This window comes from Trachemys scripta, chromosome 16 (assembly GCF_013100865.1).
Source record: "Trachemys scripta elegans isolate TJP31775 chromosome 16, CAS_Tse_1.0, whole genome shotgun sequence".
NCBI lineage: Eukaryota > Metazoa > Chordata > Testudines > Emydidae > Trachemys > Trachemys scripta.
The window spans coordinates 13,002,871-13,023,558 of NC_048313.1; the positions used below are offsets into that span (position 1 = coordinate 13,002,871).

The 20,688-nt window shown below is 63.2% G+C and overlaps 3 protein-coding genes across 17 annotated transcripts in view; 1 reads left to right on the plus strand and 2 right to left on the minus strand.

The window, feature by feature from the left end:
* Window positions 1–210: 210 nt before the first annotated feature.
* Window positions 211–7,162, plus strand: KCNH3 (potassium voltage-gated channel subfamily H member 3). Its single transcript, XM_034792786.1, has 5 exons — window positions 211–501; window positions 4,685–4,968; window positions 5,315–5,421; window positions 5,909–5,985; window positions 6,221–7,162. Exons 1-5 carry the CDS (start codon window positions 211–213, stop codon window positions 6,815–6,817), a joined length of 1,356 nt encoding a protein of 451 aa, XP_034648677.1. The 3' UTR covers window positions 6,818–7,162.
* A 243-nt stretch (window positions 7,163–7,405) lies between these two features.
* On the minus strand, window positions 7,406–15,859 carry MCRS1 (microspherule protein 1). Of its 2 annotated transcripts, none has more exons than XM_034792918.1 (14): window positions 15,680–15,859; window positions 14,557–14,686; window positions 14,018–14,156; window positions 13,050–13,208; window positions 12,681–12,790; window positions 11,236–11,344; window positions 10,100–10,238; window positions 9,892–9,967; window positions 9,477–9,505; window positions 8,906–8,998; window positions 8,506–8,588; window positions 8,162–8,249; window positions 7,786–7,913; window positions 7,406–7,629 (listed from the first exon to the last, which is right to left on the minus strand). In XM_034792918.1, the coding sequence occupies exons 1-14, from the start codon at window positions 15,852–15,854 to the stop codon at window positions 7,543–7,545; spliced, it is 1,545 nt and encodes a 514-aa protein (XP_034648809.1). In that variant the 5' UTR covers window positions 15,855–15,859; the 3' UTR covers window positions 7,406–7,542. The 2 variants fall into 2 exon arrangements, with proteins under 2 accessions (XP_034648809.1, XP_034648808.1); XM_034792917.1 differs by having other exon boundaries at window positions 15,653–15,859.
* Window positions 15,860–19,522: 3,663 nt separating this feature from the next.
* ITGA7 (integrin subunit alpha 7) overlaps window positions 19,523–20,688 on the minus strand; it is a 24,279-nt gene continuing 23,113 nt past the window's right edge. For 11 of the 14 annotated variants that reach the window (XM_034792393.1, XM_034792384.1, XM_034792388.1 and 8 more), the window contains one exon: window positions 19,523–20,271. In XM_034792393.1, coding sequence (XP_034648284.1) covers window positions 20,092–20,271 — 180 coding nt within the window. In that variant the 3' untranslated portion in view covers window positions 19,523–20,091. The remainder of the gene's footprint in view (window positions 20,272–20,688) is intronic. The other 3 variants (XM_034792385.1, XM_034792397.1, XM_034792396.1) reach the window with 1 other exon arrangement.

The window sequence follows — 20,688 nt, forward strand, 5'->3', positions numbered from 1 at the left end:
TGCCCCTCACTCCCAACCCACAGCCCCTGCCAGCCCAGCCCTACCCCCCCCAGCTCTGCCAGTGCCCCTCACTCCCGACCCGCAGCCCCTGCTAGCCCAGCCCTGGGGGTCTCTGCTGGTTTTGTGGTATAGGGATGAGGATGAGCTGCCCCTACCCCCGAACCTCAGCAGGAGCAAAGGCAGCAGCTGTTCCCCCCCCCAGGGCCCCAGATGGGCTGTAACGCCTGGGGGGGGGTGTCACTGGGCCTGCTGCATCCCTGGGCCTCAGCGACCCGCCGTTTGCTCCTAGGGAAGGGCGACCTGCTGGGCTGCGACCTCTCAGGCCAGGAGCGTGTGATCAAGGCCAACGCGGACGTCAAGGGCCTGACCTACTGCGACCTGCAGTGCTTGAGTCTGCGGGGGCTGGGCGAGAGCCTGGCGCTGTACCCCGAGTTCGCCCGCAAGTTCCGCCAGGAGATCCGCGCCGAGCTGAGCTACAACCTGGGCAGCGCCGGGGCCCAGGTGAGGGGCGGGGCTGGGGCGGGGCCGGGGCGGGGCAGCGAGCGCCCCCTAGTGCTTGGCTGGGCACCTGGGGCGGGGGCTCACCAGGGGGATCTGCTCCAGCCCCAGTGCAGCGGGGGGAGGGGGTGCAGGCCCAGTGCAATGCTGGTTGTGACGGTGCTGCCCGTGGGAGCCGGCTGAGGTCACGCAATCAGGGTGAACTGCGAACAGACCGGGGCAGACAGACCCCAACTGCTGGTGGATCTTCCAGTGCTTAGATCTACCAACCAGCTTCTGTAGGACCTCACTGGTTACTCAGAGTCCAGACAACGCAGTTCCCTTAACGTGCCCAGCCTCAGGCCTCCGTCCAGACACACGTCAGATGTGATGATGAATCTGAAATCTGATCTCATCGTATAAAAGAAAAGGTTCTTCCAGTCCCAAAGGATCAGACCCAGACCCAGGTTCAATGATAACTTAGATCCTACCCAAGATACACGCTACAGCCAATTCTTATTAACTAAACTAAAATTGATTAAAAAAGAAAAGAGAGGGTGTTGGTTAAAAGATCAATGTACAGACAGACTTGAATTCAATTCTTGAGGGTCAGACACAGCAGAGATGAGCTTGTAGTTGCCAAAAGTCCTTTTAGAAATAGTCCAGAGGTTATAGTCCAATGTCCATATTCGGGGTGACTCCAGTCAGTGACTGGGGATCTCAATCCTTGTGGCTTAAGGTTTCCCCCTCTTGAAACCCAAAGAAGATCTGAGATGAAGCAGGATTGTGTCCCAGGGTTTTTATACATTTCCTGCAGCCTCTTGGCCTGAGAAAACAATAGGCTTAACTCTCTTTGTCCCAAACATCCTGGCAATTAGCACAGGGTCATTTATCCATTACACAGTTCAGATCCAGGTCACCACAACCTTCACAGAGCCAGAGAGACAATAATACCATTTCCCTCAAGTGTCTTCCTAAATGTTAATATTCCTTTTTCGATCTTTGAATCAAAGCTATAGCAATAGACAAGACTTGTTTGCTTCCATCACAAGCCCTGAGCAAACATCTCCCCTTCTACCTCTAACACTGCCGGCTGCATTTCAAAGCTCTGCTCATTTACCTAGGTCAGGTCAGTGTGAGTTAATTAACTCTTTCTGACCCTGTCACCTTTCAATATCACACTCCTAAGGTCACACTGGTCTCACCCCGCTCCAGGGCAGGGGTTGGCCCCCCGCCCTACTGAGCCGATGCGGGACCCCTCCCTTCCTCCCCCAAACCGTCACTTAACATTCCTTACACTTAGTCAAATACCCCCACAATAAAAACAAATCGACACCCAAGGAGCTGCAGGAGTGAAACGGGGACACAGGCAGAGCCCAGCAGCAGAGCGGGCGCGACCCAGTTTATTGCACCCAGTGCAGCATGTCTGATCACCTGCCCTGTGGGCGAGTGGCGTCTGTGTGCGCTCGGTGCAAGGAGCCGCAGAGACCGCGTACGGGCTTGGGAGACCAGAGTGGCCGAGCTGGAGGCGCTGAGGGGGACAGAGAGATACATAGAGGAGACTTTCCGGGACCCAGTAGAACGGTCCCAGCCCCGTCTGACAGCCTCTGTGCTGTTGAGGAGGGTGAAAGTCCCAGGGAAGAACATCCAGCCGGAGCAGAGGGAAACGATCCCATAGTTGGGACCCTCCTTCCAGATGAAGTCGTGGTCTCCTCTCGCACGGAGGATACCTCTCCGGAGGAGGGAACTCCAGGTATTAGGCAGAGACAGGTAATAGTAATGGGCGATTCGATCATTAGAAACATAGAGAGCTGGGTTTGCGATGACCGGGAGAACCGGCCTGGTGCGAAGGTTGCGGATCTCTCGAGACGTCTAGACAGACTGATGTGTAGTGCTGGGGTGGAGCCGGTGGTCGTGGTACACGTTAGTAACAGTGACCTAGGGAAGGGTAGGAGAGATGTCCTGGAGGCCAAGTGTAGGCTGCTAGGTAAAAGATTGAAGACCAGAACTCCATGGCAGCATCCTCTGAGATGCTCCCAGTTCCACGCGCAGGGCCAGTTAGCCAGGCAGAGCTGCAGGGTCTCACTGCGTGGCTGAGACGATGGTGTAGGGAGAAGGGGGATAGATTGACTAGGAACTGGGGAAACTTAAGGGCTGGGGGAAAGCCAACAGGTGCAGAGGAACACGTGGTTCGAACAGAGACATCCCTTAGGGGCGGATCTCTTAATGGAGATGGTCTATGTCCTAGTACGGAGGAGAGGATGGAGGATGATAAAATAGAGGTAGGATCTGATGAGAAACAGTCAAATGAAAAAAAGCCCCATTCTATTACATCATGTAATGGCAGACAGTTCCAAAGTGACAAGTTTTTAACGTGCTTATATACCAATGCTAGGAGTCTAAGTGCTACGCTGGGTGAACTAGAGTGCCTCGTATTCAATGAGGATATTGATCGAATCAGCATCACAGAAGCTTTGGGGAAGGAGGATAATCAATGGGACACACTAATCCCAGGGTACAAAGCTATCGGAAGGACAGACCAGGTCGTGGTGGTGGGGGAGTGGCGCTAGATGTGAAAGAAAGCGTCGAATCAAATGAAGTAAAAAGAGTAAATGAATCAAACTGGCCCATAGAATCTCTCTGGATAGTAATCCCAGGCGCTAATCATAAGAATACCGCGGTAGGGATATATCACCGACCACCTGACCGGGATGGTGCTAGTGACTGTGAAATGCTCAGGGAGGTCAAAGAGGCTATTCAAATAAACAAAAAACTCAATAATAATGGGGGGTTTCAACTATCCCCATATTGACTGGGTACGTGTCACCTCAGCAGGGATGCAGAGATAAACTTTCTTGACACCTTAAATGACTGTTCTTGGAGCAGCCAGTCCTGGAACCCAGAAGAGAAGAGGCAATTCTTGATTTAGTCCTAAGTGGAGCACAGGATCTGGTTCAAGAGATGAATAGAGCTGGATCGCTTGGTAATAGTGACCAGAATATAATTAAATGTAACATCCCTGTGGCGGGGAAAACACCACAGCAGCCCAGCACTGTCGCATTTAATTTCAGAAAGGGGAATGACACACAAATGAGGAGGTTAGTGAAACAGAAATTAAAAGGTTTAGCACCAAAAGTGAAATCCCTGCCAGCTGCAGGGGAACTTTTAAAAGACACCATAGTAGAGGGTCAATTTAAATGTCTCCCCCAAATTAAAAAACATAGGAAGAGAACCAAAAAAGAGCCACTGTGGCTAAACAACCAAGTGAGAGCAGCAGTGAGAGGCAAGGCGGCATCCTTTCAAAAGTGGAGGTTAATTCCTAGTGAGGAAACTAGAAAGGAGCATAAACTCCGCACGTGAAGTGTAAAACTAGAATTAGCAAGGCCAAAAAAGATTTGGAAGAAGCTAGCCAAAGACTCTAATAGCAAAAAAATGGTAAGTACATTAGAAATAGGAAGCCACTAAACAACCAGTGAGGCCACTGGCCGATCAAAATGCTGAGGGAGCACTCAAGGACGATAAGGCCATTGCGGAGAAACTAAATGAATTCTTTGCATCGGTCTTCACGGCTGAGGACGTGCGGGAGAGCCCCACACCTGAGCCGTTCTGTTTAGGTGACAGATCTGAGGAACTGTCCCAGAATTCAGCAATGAGGCACCAGGACCAGATGGGAGTCACCCACGAATTCTGAAGGAACTCAAATGTATGGTGACCAGATGTCCCGATTTTATAGAGACAGTCCCGATTTTGGGGGCTTTTTCTTATATAGGCCCCTACCCCCCACCCCTGTCCCAATTTTGTAGACTATCACAGGGTTCAGAAAAGTGCTAGATAAGTTCCTAGAGAATAGGTCCGTCAATGGCTATTAGCCAGGCTGGGCAGGGAGGGTGTCCCTAGTGTCTGTTTGCCAGAGCTGGGAATGGGCGACAGGGGATGGATCACTTGGTGATTCCCTGCTCTGTTCATCCCCTCTGGGGCACCTGGCACTGGCCGCGGTCGGCAGACGGGACACTGGGCTGGACGGACCCTTGGGCTGACCCAGTCTGGCCGTTCTGATGTCAGTGAGAAAAGGCGCCTCGGCCTCGGGCTGGGCGCAGGCATCACTCGAGAACCCCTGAGGCCGGGGGCAGTGACCTGGCTCCGGGCATGTGGGGCAGATGCCGGGCCAGGGAGCCCCTCCCCCGCACTGACCCCTTCTGCCCCCCAGGCCGACACCAGCTCGCTGAACGGCGACAATACCCTGCTGGAGGAGAAGGCGGCCGAGGCCGCGCAGGATGCCCCGGTGCCCCCGCCCCGCTCGCCAGCCGGCCCAGCCCTGGAGCCCGCCGAGGCACCGTCCAGCCCCCAGCTGCCCCCTGGCTGCCCCCCATCAGCCGTGGGAGCCAAGCTGCTGTCGCCCAGGAGGGGCGGCCTGCCCCGGACGCGGCGCCTGCCACCCGCTGCCGGCCTCCACAGCCTGCCCTGGATGGGGCCCCCCGACCTCAGCCCCAGGTAAGGTGGTGCCGGGGGGAGGGGGGGGGCGCTGCTGAGCCAGGCCTGGAGTGAGGCAAACACGGGGTCGGGGTGTTTCCTGCTGGCTACCCCGGGGCTGGGCACGCCCAGGCGGCTTCAGGCAATGACCCCCCCATGGGGCGGGGGCGGCCCAGGGGTAATGGGAGCGGGTGGGAATGGAGCCCCCATGCTGGGTAGGGCCCCGTGGCTCCCCCAGGGCTGATGCCGGGGGGGGGGATCCCAGCCTGCTCCCCCTGCCCTGTGCTGGGCGGCCCTGGGGCTGATGGCCGGGGAGGGGGGATGGACCTCTGTCCCCCTCCCGTGACGGTGCCACTCTGCACTACAGGGTGGTGGACGGCATCGAGGAAGACGCCTGCGGCTCGGATAAGTCCATGTTCAGCTTCCAGGTCGGCCCCTCGGGCCCCGACTGCAACAGCCCCTCCCCCGGGCCAGGTACTGGCAGCCCCCGGCAGGGGGCGGCTCTGGGTGGGGCTTGGGCACCAGGACTCCTGGGTTCTCTCCCTAGGAGTAGGGGGGGGGACGGTCCTCTCCCCCGTTCTGGATGGGGCCAGGGCTCGGACTCCTGGGTTCTCTCCCTGGCTCTGGGAGGGGCTGGGCACGAGGACTCCTGGGTTCTCTCCCCGGCTCTGGGTGGGGCTTGGGCACTAGGACTCCTGGGTTCTCTCCCTGGGAGTGGGGGGGACGGTCCTCTCCCCCGTTCTGGGTGGGGCCAGGGCTCGGACTCCTGGGTTCTCTCGCCGGCTCTGGGAGGGTCTGGGCACTAGGACTCTTGGGTTCTCTCCCCTGCTCTGGGTGGGGTTGGGGCTCGGACTCCTGGGTTCTCGCCCCTGCTCTGGGTGGGGTTGGGGCTCGGACTCCTGGGTTCTCTCCCCTGCTCCAGGAGGGCTAGGTGCTAACCTGCCATCTCCCCTTGCCCCAGAGAGCGGGTTGCTGACCATTCCCCTGGGCCCCGCAGAGCTGACGGGCGCCAACGCCATCGAGAAGCTGCGACAGGCGGTAAGCGCGTGGGGGAAGGGGGGGCTCAGCATGTGAGCAGCCAGCGCCCCTGGCATCGTGCCCTGGGTGGGGCCCAGGGGGTGGGGGAGAGCATTGGTACTGGGTACCCGTGCACTGGATTCAGGTAGCCCCAGGCCAGGGGAGGGGGCCTGGGCGTGGTTCCCCCACCCAGTTCGTGGGCCCCTGCCTGGCCCAGGGTGCTGCCCCTGGCACTCACCCCTCTCCCTGCCCCCAGGTGGCCGAGCTGTCGGGGCAGGTCCTGCAGATGCGTGAGGGGCTGCAGTCGCTGCGCCAGGCTCTGCAGCTCTTCCTGCTGTCCCAGCCGCCGGCTCCGCTCGCCCGCCCCGAGGGCACCGCCTCCTATGCGGCCTCGGCCTTCCCCGGCACCACCCTGCTGCAGCCGCTGCGCGTGGAGACGGGCATCCCGGCCTTCTTCCTGCACAGCGCTGCGCCCGGCCCGTGTCTCAACGCAGCCTGCCCCCGCGCCCGGCCTGCGCCCCCCTGGGCCTGGGGCCCACCTGCCTCCCACAGCGCCCCATGGACCTCAGCAGGGGGGACAGACACGGAGCTCGGCAGCACGTGGCCAGCGGCCGGCCCCAGGGACCTCACTGCTCCCACGGCAGCACCGGCCTCCCCTGGCCCCCATGGACACCACGGGGCCATGCCCCCGCCACAGGCTCCGCCAGCCCCTGAGACGGACCCCCCGGGACCTCCAGCTCCGGCCGCTTTGCCGCTGCCCTGGGACCCGCCCGGCCTGGAGATGGTGCTGCTGGGCTGCCACGGTGCCGTGAGTGCCCCCTGCTGGCCCCGGGAGGAGGGCACAGGCATGTGAAGGCTGCACCCTCACACACAGTGGGATTTTTCTGCCCCCCTGGAGAGCCAGGGGGCCTGGCTGGGCCGCACAGCCCCTGTAGGGAGCCCCCGCCGGCCACGGGCCTCGTTCCCAACCCAGCACTGCCGCTGGGGGCCGCGCCCCCATGAGCACTGCCACAAGGGGGCCAGCACAGGAGCTGCCCCCCGGAGCTTGTGGCAGACCGGGTTCCACCCGCCCCCGAGGGCACAGCCGGAGGCGAAGGGGCAGGGCCCCGCCTGGCCTGAGGAACGGGGGGGAGGCAGTGGGGGGCAGCCGGGCTTCCAGTCCATAGGGCTTCCCCTCCCCCTCCCTTTTTACATTAAAACAGCTGCATTTTGATCTCTGGTCTTGTGTCGATTTTGGCCCCTGCCCTGGCGCTGTGGGGCAGTGGTGGGCCCAGCCGCAAGCCCCCAGGCACGGGGGGGGGGGAGAGGGGCGGCGCTGCCATGTTAACCAGGGGAACTCACTGTGGCAGGACCGAGCCTGGTGCCCTTTCTGTGGGCCGGAGCAAAGGGCTGGACTCGCTGCCAGCCACTCCCTGACGCTAGCAGGCCCCGGACCCCAGGAGCAGGTTGGACACATTTATTTGGAAGGGAACAGTGTGCAGCCGGCCCCGGGCCCTGCCCCCAGCCAGAGGGGAGCGGGCGGCCCCAGCCCCAGCCTCCTGCAGTCACCGGACAGTAGCAGGGGCCGGGCCCAGCTCCTCACTGCTGGGGGATCTTGGCAGCTTCGGCTTTGATGAGGGCGATCAGGTCCTGGTTGATGAGGAAGACGAAGCGCAGGCTGGCGATCTGCAGGGGAGAGAGAGGTCAGCGCGGGCAGGGCCCGGGCCCGGCCCAGCTGAGCTCAGGGGAGCCCCCACAGTGCCACCACCAGGGGCTCCCCTGGGGCACCCAGTCAGGGGGCGTCTGACCCCGTCCCCCCCACGCAGCGGGCCGGGCGCTCACCTCCACCACCGAGTTGTTGTTGAGCTTCCACTTGCTGGCGCCCAGCACCGGGCGCCCGTCCACGTAGATGGGGCGCCGGCCCTCGTTGGCGATGAAGAAATCCCCGTTGTTCTTCAGCTTGATGACGCCTGCAAGGCGCAGCGGGAGGGTGGTGAGGGGGGCACAGAGACCCCACCCACAGCCCAGCTACCACGCAGGGCGTCACCCGTATCCCACACCCAGGGACTGGAGCACTGGGCAGCGCCTCCCTCACCCCACACCCCAGCAGTGCCATCCTGGAGCCCACACCCAGCGGCCCCGGGGGTTAGCCCCGCCCCTCCATGGAGAGATCTATGAGCCCCACCCCCCGATGGGCATGTCAGCCCCGCCCCTGTACCTTGTTTGCGGGAGATTTTCCAGGCAGGGCCCTCCAGCGCCAAGTCCACGTCGATCTGATTGTCCTTCGTGGCTCTGCCCAGTGTGATCTGGAAGGGGGGGGTTGTTAGTGAGGTGCCCCCCATGTGCTCCCCCAGGGTGGCTCTAAGCACCAGCCACCCCAGCCCCCAGGGAGTCCCCTCTGCTCTGCCCACAAGCGCAGCCCCTCCCTGTGTGTGCAGGGGCAGGCTCGGAGCCTGTACGTGGCCACCCGGGAGCCCTCTGGAAACAGGAGGCCGGGGTGACGCCCCGGGGCATCTAGCCAGGACCCCCTGCCCCGGCTGATCCAGGGCGACCAGGACTCACCTCTCGGGAGCGCATGAGGTAACGCACCATCCTCCCCCGCAGCACAGCCAGCGTCTGGTTGTCAAAGTCCGGGGAGCTAATTCCTGGGCGAGGGAGGGGAGAGATCAGATACTCACCCCCCCCCGGTCACACGGAGAAACCCCCATCTCTCCCCGGGTCACACGGAGAAACCCCCCAGCTTCCCCCTGGGTCACATGGAGAATCGCCCCCACCTCTCCCCATGGGCCTTAGCTGGACAGACCCCTCCCACCCCCACAACCCGGGTCTCAGCCAGGCGGAGACCCCGCCCCCTCCCCCAGCATCAGGGCTCCCAGGAGTCCCAGGGAGCCTGCAGCCTGGATGTCAGCTCAGTGCGCTAGAGGATGCTGGGACATTGTCCCCCGCCCCTCCCAGCTCTCACCCGTGATGCTGTCCACCAGCACCTGCCACTTGTGCAGCTCCTGCTCCAGCTGCCGGATCTCCCGCTTCTGGCGCCTGTCGGCCACGGTCAGTTCTGCAAGGAGGGAAGTGCAGGGGGCAGCTCGGGCCAGCCCCGGCGCCGGGCACAGGAAGGGGCTGGCTCTGGGGAGGGGATATGCAGCCTCTCCCCTCCAGGGGGCACCGGCTCTGATCCGGCCCCAGGACAGGGACTGGCTGGCTCAGGGGGTGGGGAATGGGGCTGGGGCCTCTCCCCTCCAGGGGGCACCGGCTCTGATCCGGCCCCAGGGCAGGGACTGGCTGGCTCAGGGGGTGGGGAATGGGGCTGGGGCCTGTCCCCTCCTCTCCAGGGGGTGCTGACCCAGTGTCAGGACAGAAGGGCTGTCAGGCCCAGCTGCAGCAGTGCCTGGCTGGATGGGGCTGCGGCGACGGGTCCGAGGCACAGCGCTAACCAAACCTGCCAGGGGTCAGGGCACCCCCCACACCCCGAGCCCCTCGGCTCCCCCACAAGCGCCCCGGGGCAGGGAGCGGAGTGAAGGCCCCGCCAGACTCACCATGCTCCAGCACCTCGTCCCGCACGTCTCTGCGGGGAAAGGACAGGGGAGGGGTCAGGTAGCTGTCCTTGTACACGTGCCCATGGGGTGCCTCGCAGGCCGGATCCCTAACACGCCAGCCCCTGGACCCAGCCCCAACACGGGCCCTCTGCGGCCATCTGCCGCCATGTCTGCCCCGCAGGGCGCCAAGGGCAGCCGGGCCTGCTCGGCCCTGGGCCACGCTGCAGCCAGCCAGCGAGCCAGCGCCGGAGCCGGGCTCCGGGGGACAGGAAGCACCAGGCAGCGGCTGCAGCAGCTCGGGCCGGATGGTAATCGGCGCGAGGGGCTCCGGGCTGCCCAGGGGATATGGCCCGTGGCACGCGCTGGGCAGCTGGGGCTGCACCCTGGCAGGAAGGACCCCCCCGCGGACACTCACTTCAGCTTGCTGTCGTCTATCATGTCCTCCGCGTCCGAGAAGTTCAGCACCTGGTCCCCCTTGGGCAGCGGCTGCACTGGAGGGAAGCAGAGGGCGGGGGCAGTGTCAGCACAGTCCCAGCAGCCGCCGGGTGATGCTGACGCGGGCTCCGGCTCCTGTGCCCGGCCCAGCCGCGGCGGATGGGCTGCCCGCTCGGGCCAGGCCTCACCTGTCTGGTCGTCCAGGAGGTAGTACTGCTTCATCAGCTGCCAGTAGAGCTGCAGGGCCTTGGCCGTGCGCGACGGGTAGAAGGCCTCGGGGTGCTTGTGCAGCAGGTCCTGGAAGGTGTCCAGCGTGGGCTGGCTGGTCTGCGGGACAGACGGGTCAACCACCACTAGGGGGCAGGACAGCCCCCGGCTCCGGGACACCGGCTGGACCCCAAGCCGGCAGCGGGAGCCTGGGGGTTCGAGGCCAGGATCACAGGGCCGGCAGCCAGGGCTCGGCCTGGGGCTACCACTCAGGGGGGCTCAGCTGGGCAGGGCTCAGGGAAGCTGCTGGGCTCTCCATGGGGCAGGGGACATGGCCTGGCGACTCCCCAAGGCTTTCCTAAGGCATCAACCTCTTGGGATTTCGGTGCGGGCAGCAGCCAGAGCCAGGGCACGAGCGTTGGGCAATTGGGCAAGGAGCCAGGAACCACGGCACACGCACCGGGAGCCCCGGGCCAGGCCAGCGCAGCTCCCGCCCGACAGGGCTCCCTGGAGGGCACTGGAACCATTTGGCTGCAGGGTGCTTTGGCGAAGGACACCCGGCAGGATGCTCTGTGGAGACGGCCCTTCCCCGCCCCGGGCAGAGGGAGCCGCGCGCCTCCCGGGTCCAGACTCTCGCCCCAGCCGGCAGGGACAGGACTCCGGGGTCCCTTTCGCCAGGAGCACGAGTCCGGGAGTCACTGCGGCCTGCACGCAGTGGGAGGCGGAGCGGGTACCGGCCGTTCCGATCCCACCTGGCCCAGCATCCGGCTGTCACCGTGCCCGGCGCGCAGAGGGAGGCTGAGCGGGTACCGGCCGTTCCGATCCCACCTGGCCCAGCGTCCGGCTGTCACCGTGCCCGGCGCGCAGAGGGAGGCTGAGCGGGTACCGGCCGTTCCGATCCCACCTGGCCCAGCGTCCGGCTGTCACCGTGCCCGGCGCGCAGAGGGAGGCTGAGCGGGTACCGGCCGTTGCCAGCCCACCTGGTCCAGTGTCCGGCTGTCACCGCGCCCGGCGCGCAGAGGGAGGCGGAGCGGGTACCGGCCGTTCCCATCCCACCTGGTCCAGTGTCCGGCTGTCACCGTGCCCGGCGCGCAGAGGGAGGCCGAGCGAGACTTACCGATCCCACCTTGCTCAGCAGCTGCTCCTCGGTTTTGCTGAACAGCACCTTGCTCTGGATGGCGGTGATGGCTTCGGGGTGCAGCTGTCGCATGGCCTGACAGGCCAGCCTGGGGAGGGGACAGTGACCACGTCAGCTCCCGACTCAGATTTCACGTCTCTGACGCCAAGCGAAGGGAGGGGCTCTTCCCCTCGGACTCATTGCTCCCCAGAGTCGCAGCGGGGGTGTGTGTGTGTGTGATGTTCTGAGTGTAATATAATATCTCATTGGAAGATGACAGGGACAGAAAGAGTTAATTAACTCACAGACCCATCTGACCCATGGCCGAACTTTAGAGACTGGTTAGGAAGATCTGTAAATGAACAGAGCTTTGAAATGCAGCCGGCAGTGTTAGAGGTAGAAGGGGAGATGTTTGCTCAGGACTTGTGATGGAAGCAAACAAGTCTTGTGTATTGTTAGAGCTTTGATTCAAAGATTGAAAAAGGAATATTAACATTTAGGAAGACACTTGAGGGAAATGGTATTATTGTCTCTCTGTCTCTGTGAAGGTTGTGGTGACCTGGATCTGAACTGTTCAATGGATAAATGACTCTGTGCTAATTGCCAGGATGTTGAGGACAAGGAGAGTTGAGCCTATTGTTTTCTCAGGCCAAGAGGCTGCTGGAAATGTATAAAAACCCTGGGACACAATCCTGCTTCATCTCAGATCTGCTCTGGGTTTCAAGAGGGGGAAACCTTAAGCCACAAGGATTGAGATCCCCAGTCACTGACTGGAGTCACCCCAAATATGGACATTGGACTATAACCTCTGGACTATTTCTAAAAGGACTTTTGGCAACTACAAGCTCATCTCTGCTATGTACCTGAACCTCAAGAATTGAACTCAAGTCTGTCTGTATATTGATCTTTGAACCAACTCTCCCTCTTTTCTTTTTTAATCAATTTTAGCTTAGTTAATAAGAATTGGCTATAAGCGTGTGTTTTGGGTAAGATCTAAGTTATCATTGAACCTGGGTATGTGGCTGATCCTTTGGGATTGGAAGAACCTTTTCTTTTATATGATGAGATCAGATTCTCAGTAATCATCATCATATCTGACGTGTGTCTGGCTGGAGGCCTGAGGCTGGGCACTTTAAGGGAACTGCGTTGTTTGGACTCTGAGTAACCAGTGAGGTACTATAGAAGCTGTTTTGGGCTGGTTTGGTAAATCTAAGTATTGGAAAATCCACCAGCTTTTGGGGTTTGTTTGCCCCGTTCACCCTGATTGAGTGACCTCAGCTGGTTCCCACAGGCAGGATTGTTACAGGGGGATGGGGGACTCTCACACCACCCCCCAGCCACCCCTCTGGGTGAGAGACCAGCTGTGCCTGGAGCAGCAGGGTCTGCCCCACGGGTGGCCGGCCCCGGCAGATCCCAGCTCCCTGCCCTGGTGGCCTGACACTCACTTGGAGATGACCGGGTCGTAGAGCAGCGCGTACCACCTCTCCTGGATCTCCCGCAGGGTGAAGCGACAGCTGAACTTCACGCCCAGGTGGACCGAGGTCAGGTCGTTGGTCTGCAGGGGCCCAAAGAGAGGCCAGACTCAGGGCTGTGTCGCCCCACCCACTGGGAGGGCCGTCGTCACTGAAACAGCCCTCACGGGCAACGCTTCCCAGCCTCAGGCACTGGAGCGAGGACTGACCTGAGGGGTCTGGGAAGCAGCCAGGGACTCCGGGCCCCACACCAGGAGCTCTGCTGACCTCCCACTCCCTGCTGGGACCTTTCCCACGCACGCCAGCCTGGCCTGGCCCTGCTTAGCAGGATGGCAGCATTACCTGCAGCACGGCATTGATGAGCAGCAGGTCATCCGCAGGCTTCCAGCGGCCCAAGTCCTTCGTCACCTGCAGGGGCTGTTTGCTTTTCTTCATCCGCTTGGGGAGGCTGGGGTTCGGGACCGGGCTCGGGGTGACGGGTGCAGAGACGGATTTGGAGACCTGCACGAGCCGGGAATGGAGCTCAGAGCGCCCTTGTGTCTGGCCAGGGGGGCCCACTGCTGGAGGCCATGATGGACGGACGGGGGCTGCACATCACCCCCCCCCACCCAACCTAGGCAGCCCTCGTCCGGGGGGCAGCACGTGGCCCCGGCTCCTCAGCAAGATGTGCCCAGGGAACACGGGCGTCTGAGCGCCAACGACACTTCGCGCTTACCCGTCCAAAGCCCAGCCAGCGGGGCCGGAGCCAGGAAGCGAACTGGCTGCAGGCAGCGAATGAAACGGACTGGGTCTGGCTCCACCGTCCACCAGCAGAGGAACCAGGCCCCACAGGGGAGAACGGGAGCTACCGGAGGCTCTGCCCGGCGAGTCACGGCACAGCAGGAAAGGCTGCTGACTGCCATGGTGAGGGTGTCCCTTTGGCATGGTCGCTGAGGGGCTCTGTGGCTCCCAAGTTCTGTCCCAGGCTGGCTGCAGGAGCCTCCCGCCCTCTGCCCTTTCTAGTCCTGCCAGGGGGAGGGGTCTCTGCTGAGCCAGGCCTGTGCCCCCAGGGAGCTGCAGGATCTACTGGCCGACGGCTCTCTCTGTTCCCCTCCCTCTCAGGGATAAAGCCACCCAAGCTCTCCATGCTCAAGCTTCAGGGCTGATCTCCAGCTGGAGGTCAGGAAGAATCCCCCTCCCCAGAGCATAGTGTCTCCTCCCCGACATACCCAGCCTTAGGCGCTGTCAGAGAAGAGGGACTAGGGCCCTGCTCCGGATCGGACAGGGCACCAGGCCCCGCAGGGCGCTGCCCACCCTCTTTCCCCCCTCACCTTCTTCTTCTCGCTGGAGGAGGGCTCGCTGCCCGAGCAGCGGCCTGGCTCCACCCCACTGGGCCCCTTGGCCCGGCTGGACGACTTGGCGAGGCTGCTTTCTACCAGCTCATCATCAAACTTCTTCCTCTTGATGAACCTAGTGGGACAAACGTAGGCCCCAGGTGAGGCCCCTCCACCCATATGCCAGCCCCGCTGCACACCTGGCTACCTGGAGCCAGCTCCCCACCCCCCAAACAGCTGCAAGATGGGTGTGGGGCGCCCTCTGGTGGCTCCGAGTCCAACCATCACTGCAGGCAAGGGAGTTTCCCTGGTAGTGGCCGGTGAGCCGGGCTCCAGGCCCGACGCTGCTTTACAGGAATGGTGTTGAGTTAGCAGCACCTGGTTCATCACAGGACATCAGGAATCCCCACGTCCCATCTTCCCATCCCCCTCTCTGGGACTGCACTGGACTACTCCATCCTTACCGCCAGAGGGGGTCTCTGCACGACGCAGGGAACCCCACCCCCTCCTCATTGCCCTGGGCCCTTCCTGGGTACCTGGAGGAGCTCCGCCGTTTGGGGATGGTGCCCGAGACCTGCGATGAGCTCCTTTTCTGTCCCGCCAGCGACTCCTCGTCTTCAGAGCGGCTCGCCGTGCCTGACGCCATCAGTCCGGAGTCCAGCACGTCTGCACGGGGACAGAGGAGACAGAGCCTCACCCCTCCACATCAAAGGGCTCAGACGCCAGGCGGCCACAGAGAACCTGCGCTCCCTTGCGCCAGCCTGCCCAATGCCAGGGAGCAGGTGGCTGTGGGCAAACCTTACATGTTATATGGCAGAAAGCCCTAGAGACTAGAGATCCCAGAAGGCAAACCTCCCCACAACTCCAGAGAGGGAGACCCCCACATCAGGACTGCAGCGCATGGATCTGATATAGAGATCATGTGACATTCCACTCAAATGCAGCCAACTCTGCAGAGGAACGTGGCGCTGGAGAACAGCTCACAGCAACACTGCACAGCGGTTTATTATCTGCACTGTGGTAGCACCCAAAGATTTCAATTAGGGTCCCGCCAGACTGGGCCCCAGACACACACACCCTGAGGGGTGGAAATGCCAAGGCAGGACGGGGCTCCCCGGGATGGGCTCAGGCGGGCGCGTGGGCGTGTGAACAGGCAGGACCAGCCAAGGGGCTGCTTCCCCCTGCGCCCTGCTCGCTCGCGGCACCCGGACGCCGAGCAGGGGCGAGCGGATTTCACCAGCCGCCCCCACGGAGCCCGCAGGGCGCCGAGACCCCCAGCAAGGGGCCGGCTCTGTAGCTCCAGGCTGGGTTGCTATGGAGACCCCTCCAAGGGATAGACCCCTCGCCCCAGTCCCAGCCGCTGCCCCGGGGAGCCACAGGTAGGGAAACTGAGGCACGATGAGCCGAGTCGCTCGCCCCCCTCCCCCGCTCGCGCATGGAGTCGGCGGCACAGCTGGGGTGGAACCCAGGCGTCCTGGCTGGGCCGGGGGGGAGGGGTCTCTCCCTTGGGGGGGGTCTCCATAGCAACCCCATCCTCTCCCTGACAGTGATCAGGCGCATGCGCGCTGAGTCTGGCGCCCCACTCCAGGCCGCGCATGCGCATTCACCCCCGCCGGCCAGGCGCCCTCTCACCCGGACGCGGCGGCCCCGCGGCCTCACCATTCCCCGGTGCGGCGGCTCCGTCTGCTCCGCGGTGGCGTCCGACGAGCAGGAGCCCCCATCCACAGAGGCGGCTCACTTCCGGAAGAGTTCGGTAACTTCCGGGTGGGGCTAAGCGGAAGAGAGCGATTGCTTCCGGTTCAAACTGCGTGACCCTGCCTGTGGGCGCCGCCATTGCGCTCTGGCGGCTGAATGGGCGGCGCCATCTTGGTGAAGGGTGTCACCATGGCCTGTCCTGCACCACTGCTTGGCTACCCCCCCCCCAGCCACTCCTGGCACCAGCTCAGCGGACAGGCGGCAACACGGGGCGCCCTGTTGCCATGGCAGCGCACACCCCACCCACATGGCAACAGCCAGGACTGTGGCCTGGCCACAGGCGAGGCGATGAAGCTCGTCGCCATAGCAATGGGGCACCCAATCCCGTCAGCCTCGCTCCCGTTGCCACGGCAGGCTCAGCATCCCCCGGCCCACCCCAGCCGTCAGCAGGCCCTGGCCTCCCCGGGGCCCTGCCCCGAGCCCCCGCCCCTCCCACCCCGCTGGGGGCTTGGACGTCACCCATCACTCGACACGCACAAGCCCCTGCTGTGGTACCCGGACGGATGGACGGGCCCTGCCCCGGCCTTACTGGGCGACCCGACAATCCCACGCGCCCCAGGTCACCAGAGAACCCAGGAGTCCTGCGGCCCAGCGTCCTCTCTGCTGCAGCATGCTGCCTCTGCCAGGCCTGACCTCAATTCCCACCCCTCCGGCCACACGCCTGGGACACCTTAACCCCCATGGGGGCTGCTAGCCAGGTGATGGTGATCTAGGGGGACCTCTTGGGGACCTGCCTGGCCCTACACTTCTATGATCTGACACCACGACCCCTGATCTCCCTGATCAGGATGACGAGCCTCCTTGCCAGCCCAGAGTCTCCCACCTCTTTCCTGCCCCTGGACACCCCGAGCCTCAGTTTCTCAGGGCACAGCGCTAGCAGCAACCCGGGCCGGATCCAGCCCCTCTCCCCGCCACTAATGGACTCGGCAGTGGCCAGGGCTCCATTAGAGCCAGTGAAGAGCTTTTTAACGTCTGGGCGGATGCTGAATAATTGAGGCAAGGTCCCCCAGCCGGCACGGCCAGTTGTTAGTGCACAGGGAGATTGTGGAGCAGCCGTGATCCCTCCTCCGCCGATGGAGCCGAGCTGTGGAGCACAGGCAGCTCCGAGAGTCTCTCTGCAGCGCTCCTGCCGTCTGTTGGACATGGCTTCCAGCCTCCGCCAAGGCATGCGAATGGGGCTGGGGAGCCGTGTCCACCTCCCTGGGTGACTCAAGCGATAGGGACAGCACATGGGAGCTGCATGGAACCAAGGGCTCTGTGCATCCCATAATACGCCCCCCTTTCATGGCAAAGAACCCTGGTCCCACCGAAATGCAGCCACCTCTGGGGAGGAGGGAGCATGCTGGAGAGACAGGATCCCCAGGGGTCCGGAGCAGACAGGAGCTGGGCTGGGTGACCTGCTGGGGTCTGAACCGGCCGCTCCAGGGAGCGTGAAGCAGTCCAAGCTCATTTCCCCAGCCCCTTTGGAGCTGGGGGGTGTCGACAGCCGGGAACCCTCCTCTGCCAAAACTGGGGGCCTTCATTTCTCCCCCCCACAGGCACAGCTGGGTGGTGGGACGGAGCAGGCAGCGGGGGTTGCATTGGGGATGGGGGACTTCCCTTGAAGGAAGCTACCTGAGCCGGAACCTGAGCCAGGATTGGGGTTGGGAGAAATAACCCCTTCTGCCCGGGAGACTGGACAAAGGAGAGGAGGAGCTGGGGGGAGGGGGAAGAGAGGAGCTGCGGGAGGGGTTTGGGTTTGGTTTCAGTTTGGGGCTGGGTGATGCAACGCAGGGAACCCCAAGCTGGGGGCTAAGCTCCCTAAACCCCCCAGGACTTGATTGAGGAGTTCTGGTTGTACCTACACGCTCTGCTTGGGACTGTGTTCCTGTCATCTAATAAACCTTCTGTTTTCCTGGCTGGCTGAGAGTCACGGTGAATCGCAGGAAGAGAGGGGTGCAGGGCCCTGACTCCCCCTCACTCCATGACAGGTGGCACGGCCAGGCTTGCCCAGGGAGCCTGCCCCAGTCCTCCCCTCCCCTCAGCATCTGCTCTTTAGTGGGGCTGTGGCTGGCTCCTGGGGAGAGCTGGGAGTGGGGCTTGGGCTGGGTGGCCGTAGTGGTGGAGCCTTGGGCGAGGGGCAGGGTGGGAAGCGGGTTCCTTTCAGATGCAGCCTGGGTCATTGGGGACCAAGGGCCCCTGGGTGAGACGAGCATGGTGGGGCTTGGAGAGGGGGATGGGCGTCCGCGTCACCCAGAGCACCTGCTGTGAACCGGAGCCCTGGGCTGGCAGCGCCAGCCGAGTGCCAGGGAGACCCCCCCCCAGCCTGGCCCCCAGGGCAGGGAAAAGGACAGCGGGGTGGGGTGGAGGGGGGTTCCCTGGCAGATAGAGGCTGCCGCTCTCCAGCCCCACTGCAATCCCACCCCCACCGTGTAAGGACCCCGCTGGTGCCTGCAGATGAGGCTATCATGGGGGGGGGGGTGTGAAAGGGGCCATGGGACGAGCAGCAGCAGGGTGAGCTTCCCCCCCCAGGCCATAAAGAGTTAATAATGCCCATGGGGGGGTGCGGGGCAGGTCACTGAGCTGGGGGGGGGGCAGTGCTCAAGGGCAGCCAAGGGCCCAACCGTGCTGTGTCCTTGATACCAACCTTTGGTGCCCCTCCCCCATCACCCCATTGCACCCCCGCCCAGTCCTTACCCCCTTGTGCCCAGCCCCCAGGCCGGCCCTGGCCCCGGAGCGGGTGCTGCTCTCCACCCTGGCAGTGCTCCACACCTACTGCGGCTCTTGGGCCAGGTGAACGCCAGCGGCACCCAGGGGCACCCGGCCTGGACCAGGTGCCCACGGTGCAGGAAGGGGAGGGGGGATTGGCTGGGGGCAGCTGATGGAGCTGCCTGGCGGGGGCCCTGGGCAGAGACTGTCCCCCTAGGGAAGTGTGCCCCATTCCCTGCCCTCCAAGCCAGCCCCACCGCGAGGGAAAAGGCCCGGGGCCCATAAACTCCCTCTCTCTGGGCTGCAGGAGATCCGCCACCCCGAGACCCTGGAGCAGCTCTTCAGGGACCTGGACGCCCACGGCGACCTCCAGGAATACGCCACGCTGGTTGCCATGGTGACCTCAGCCTCAAGAAAGCTGAGTAGAGGGTGGGGGCCAGAGAAACCGACCCCCCCTGCCCAGACTCACAGTGCGCTTTGTAGACCCCAAGTAACCAGGGGCCCCCCTCCTGAGGAGGTGGGTGAGCCCAGACAGAGCCATTCCATTTCTGGGGAAACCGAGGCACAGAGAGGGGCTGCAATGCCCCCCAGGTCACAAAGCAAGCCAGTGGCAGCACCTAGAAAACCCAGGAGTCCTGGCTCCCAACCCCCCCCCCCCCCTACCCACTAGCCCCCACTCCCCTCCCAGAGCCAGGAGAGAACCCAGGAGTCCTGGGTCCCAGCTCCCCGTCCCCCCAACTCTACCATGCGGAATCTCCTCTCTCCTGTGCCCAGGGCCATGCGGTGAATAAATGCGTTGTGACCGTGGTGCCGGGCTGGGGGATCCTTTGCCGGACTCAGCTCAGTGTGTGGGGTTGGGGTGGGGGGTAAATCCAGCCCCTTCTCCCCCGGACTCTGCAGAGCTCAACTCCCAGGGGCAGGGGTTGGACACAGATGCTGAAAAATGTTCGTAGGTTTCTGGTTAGTGTCTCGAGTCTGTTGGGCCCCGTGGGGGGGGGGGGAAGAGGAGGAGCTTATGGGGCAAAGCGTGGGGCAGGCGCAGGCATGGGCGATATGCCATTGTTCTCCCAATAGTGTCCCTTTAATAACAATAAGCAGAGACCCCCAGCCGGAGGGGCCAGCAGCCCCACAGCTGGACCATGGAGTCAATCACACAGGGGAGCCTGGGCTAGGGGGCAGGGTCTGCTTGGAGAAAAGCGGGGACACTGCACAAAAGGGCGGGGTTACTACAGAAAGGGGCGAAGTCACTGCGGGATCACTGCACAAAGGGGCGGGGTCATCCCCTGTACTTTACTTTATCACCTGAACCAGTCTGGGCCCCGTGGGGCTGGGATCCCCCCAGAGCAGGGGGGTTTGACAGACTTGAGCAGCTCCGGCCCCAGCCAGCAGGAGGCAGCGCTACACCCCCTTGTCCTCGGGGCTCCGTGGGCAGGCTGGGCACAGGTCCCGCATCTCGCGTCCGGAGTCCGGCAGCCAATGGGAAAAGCAGTCCCCGGCTAACGAGGCAGAGTCACCCCATCTCGGTGTGCTCCTCAGAGACCCCCCTCCCCACAGAACCCCCAGGTCTGAGCCGGCGCCGGCCAGGGGGATCTCGCGTGGGTCGCGGCCCTGGGCGGGACAGGGGGTGCCTAGCCGGAGATGGGCACGTGGCTGTCGCCGCCCTCACTCCAGTTCGTCACCCACTCCTTCCTCTGGATGGTGCCCGTCTTCTCCTCGCGGAACAGCTGGCGCTCCTCCCGCGGGATCTTGATGGCGTGGTACTGCGGCACCACGGCCTGCTGGGGCCGGCTGCGCTTGAAGAAGCCCACCTGGAAAGAAGCCAGAGAAACGGAGTCAGCGCCCGGCCCCCTGGCAAGGCCCAGATGCCCCCGCCCCACAGGGGGCGGCTGGGGCAGGCCTGGGCCCCGGCAGACCGGAAGGGAGCAGGGGCGCCCCCGAGTGGCTGGCGCGTGCATCAAAGGCGGCGATGGGAAGCCAAGGCCAGAGACAGTGTCACCTCCCCTGCAGGCCTGCGCCAGGCTCATCCCCACGCATCAGGGACGGGCACAGATCATTCAACGCCCCTGGCAACTCCCCAGACACTGGCCTGGCACACGCAGGCACGCTCACCATCGGCACCCGCCACGGCACACCCAGGCGCTGGCCTGGCACACGCAGGCACGCTCACCATCGGCACCCGCCACGGCACACCCAGGCGCTGGCCTGGCACACGCAGGCACGCTCAC

Bases quoted from the DNA above. Each gene is read 5' to 3' on its own strand.
- MCRS1 (XM_034792917.1), bottom strand. From the start codon at position 15,854: ATGGCGGCGCCCACAGGCAGGGTCACGCAGTTTGAACCGGAAGCAATC. The intron at 8,250-8,505 runs GTGAGTCCTGGT...CCCCCCTTCCAG, and splicing joins ACCTCATGCGCTCCCGAGAG to ATCACACTGGGCAGAGCCAC. The intron at 7,914-8,161 runs GTACAGGGGCGG...TGCGCCTTGCAG, and splicing joins GAAAATCTCCCGCAAACAAG to GCGTCATCAAGCTGAAGAAC.
- KCNH3 (XM_034792786.1), top strand. From the start codon at position 211: ATGGGCTGTAACGCCTGGGGGGGGGTGTCACTGGGCCTGCTGCATCCC. The intron at 502-4,684 runs GTGAGGGGCGGG...TCTGCCCCCCAG, and splicing joins TGGGCAGCGCCGGGGCCCAG to GCCGACACCAGCTCGCTGAA. The intron at 5,422-5,908 runs GTACTGGCAGCC...CCCTTGCCCCAG, and splicing joins CAGCCCCTCCCCCGGGCCAG to AGAGCGGGTTGCTGACCATT.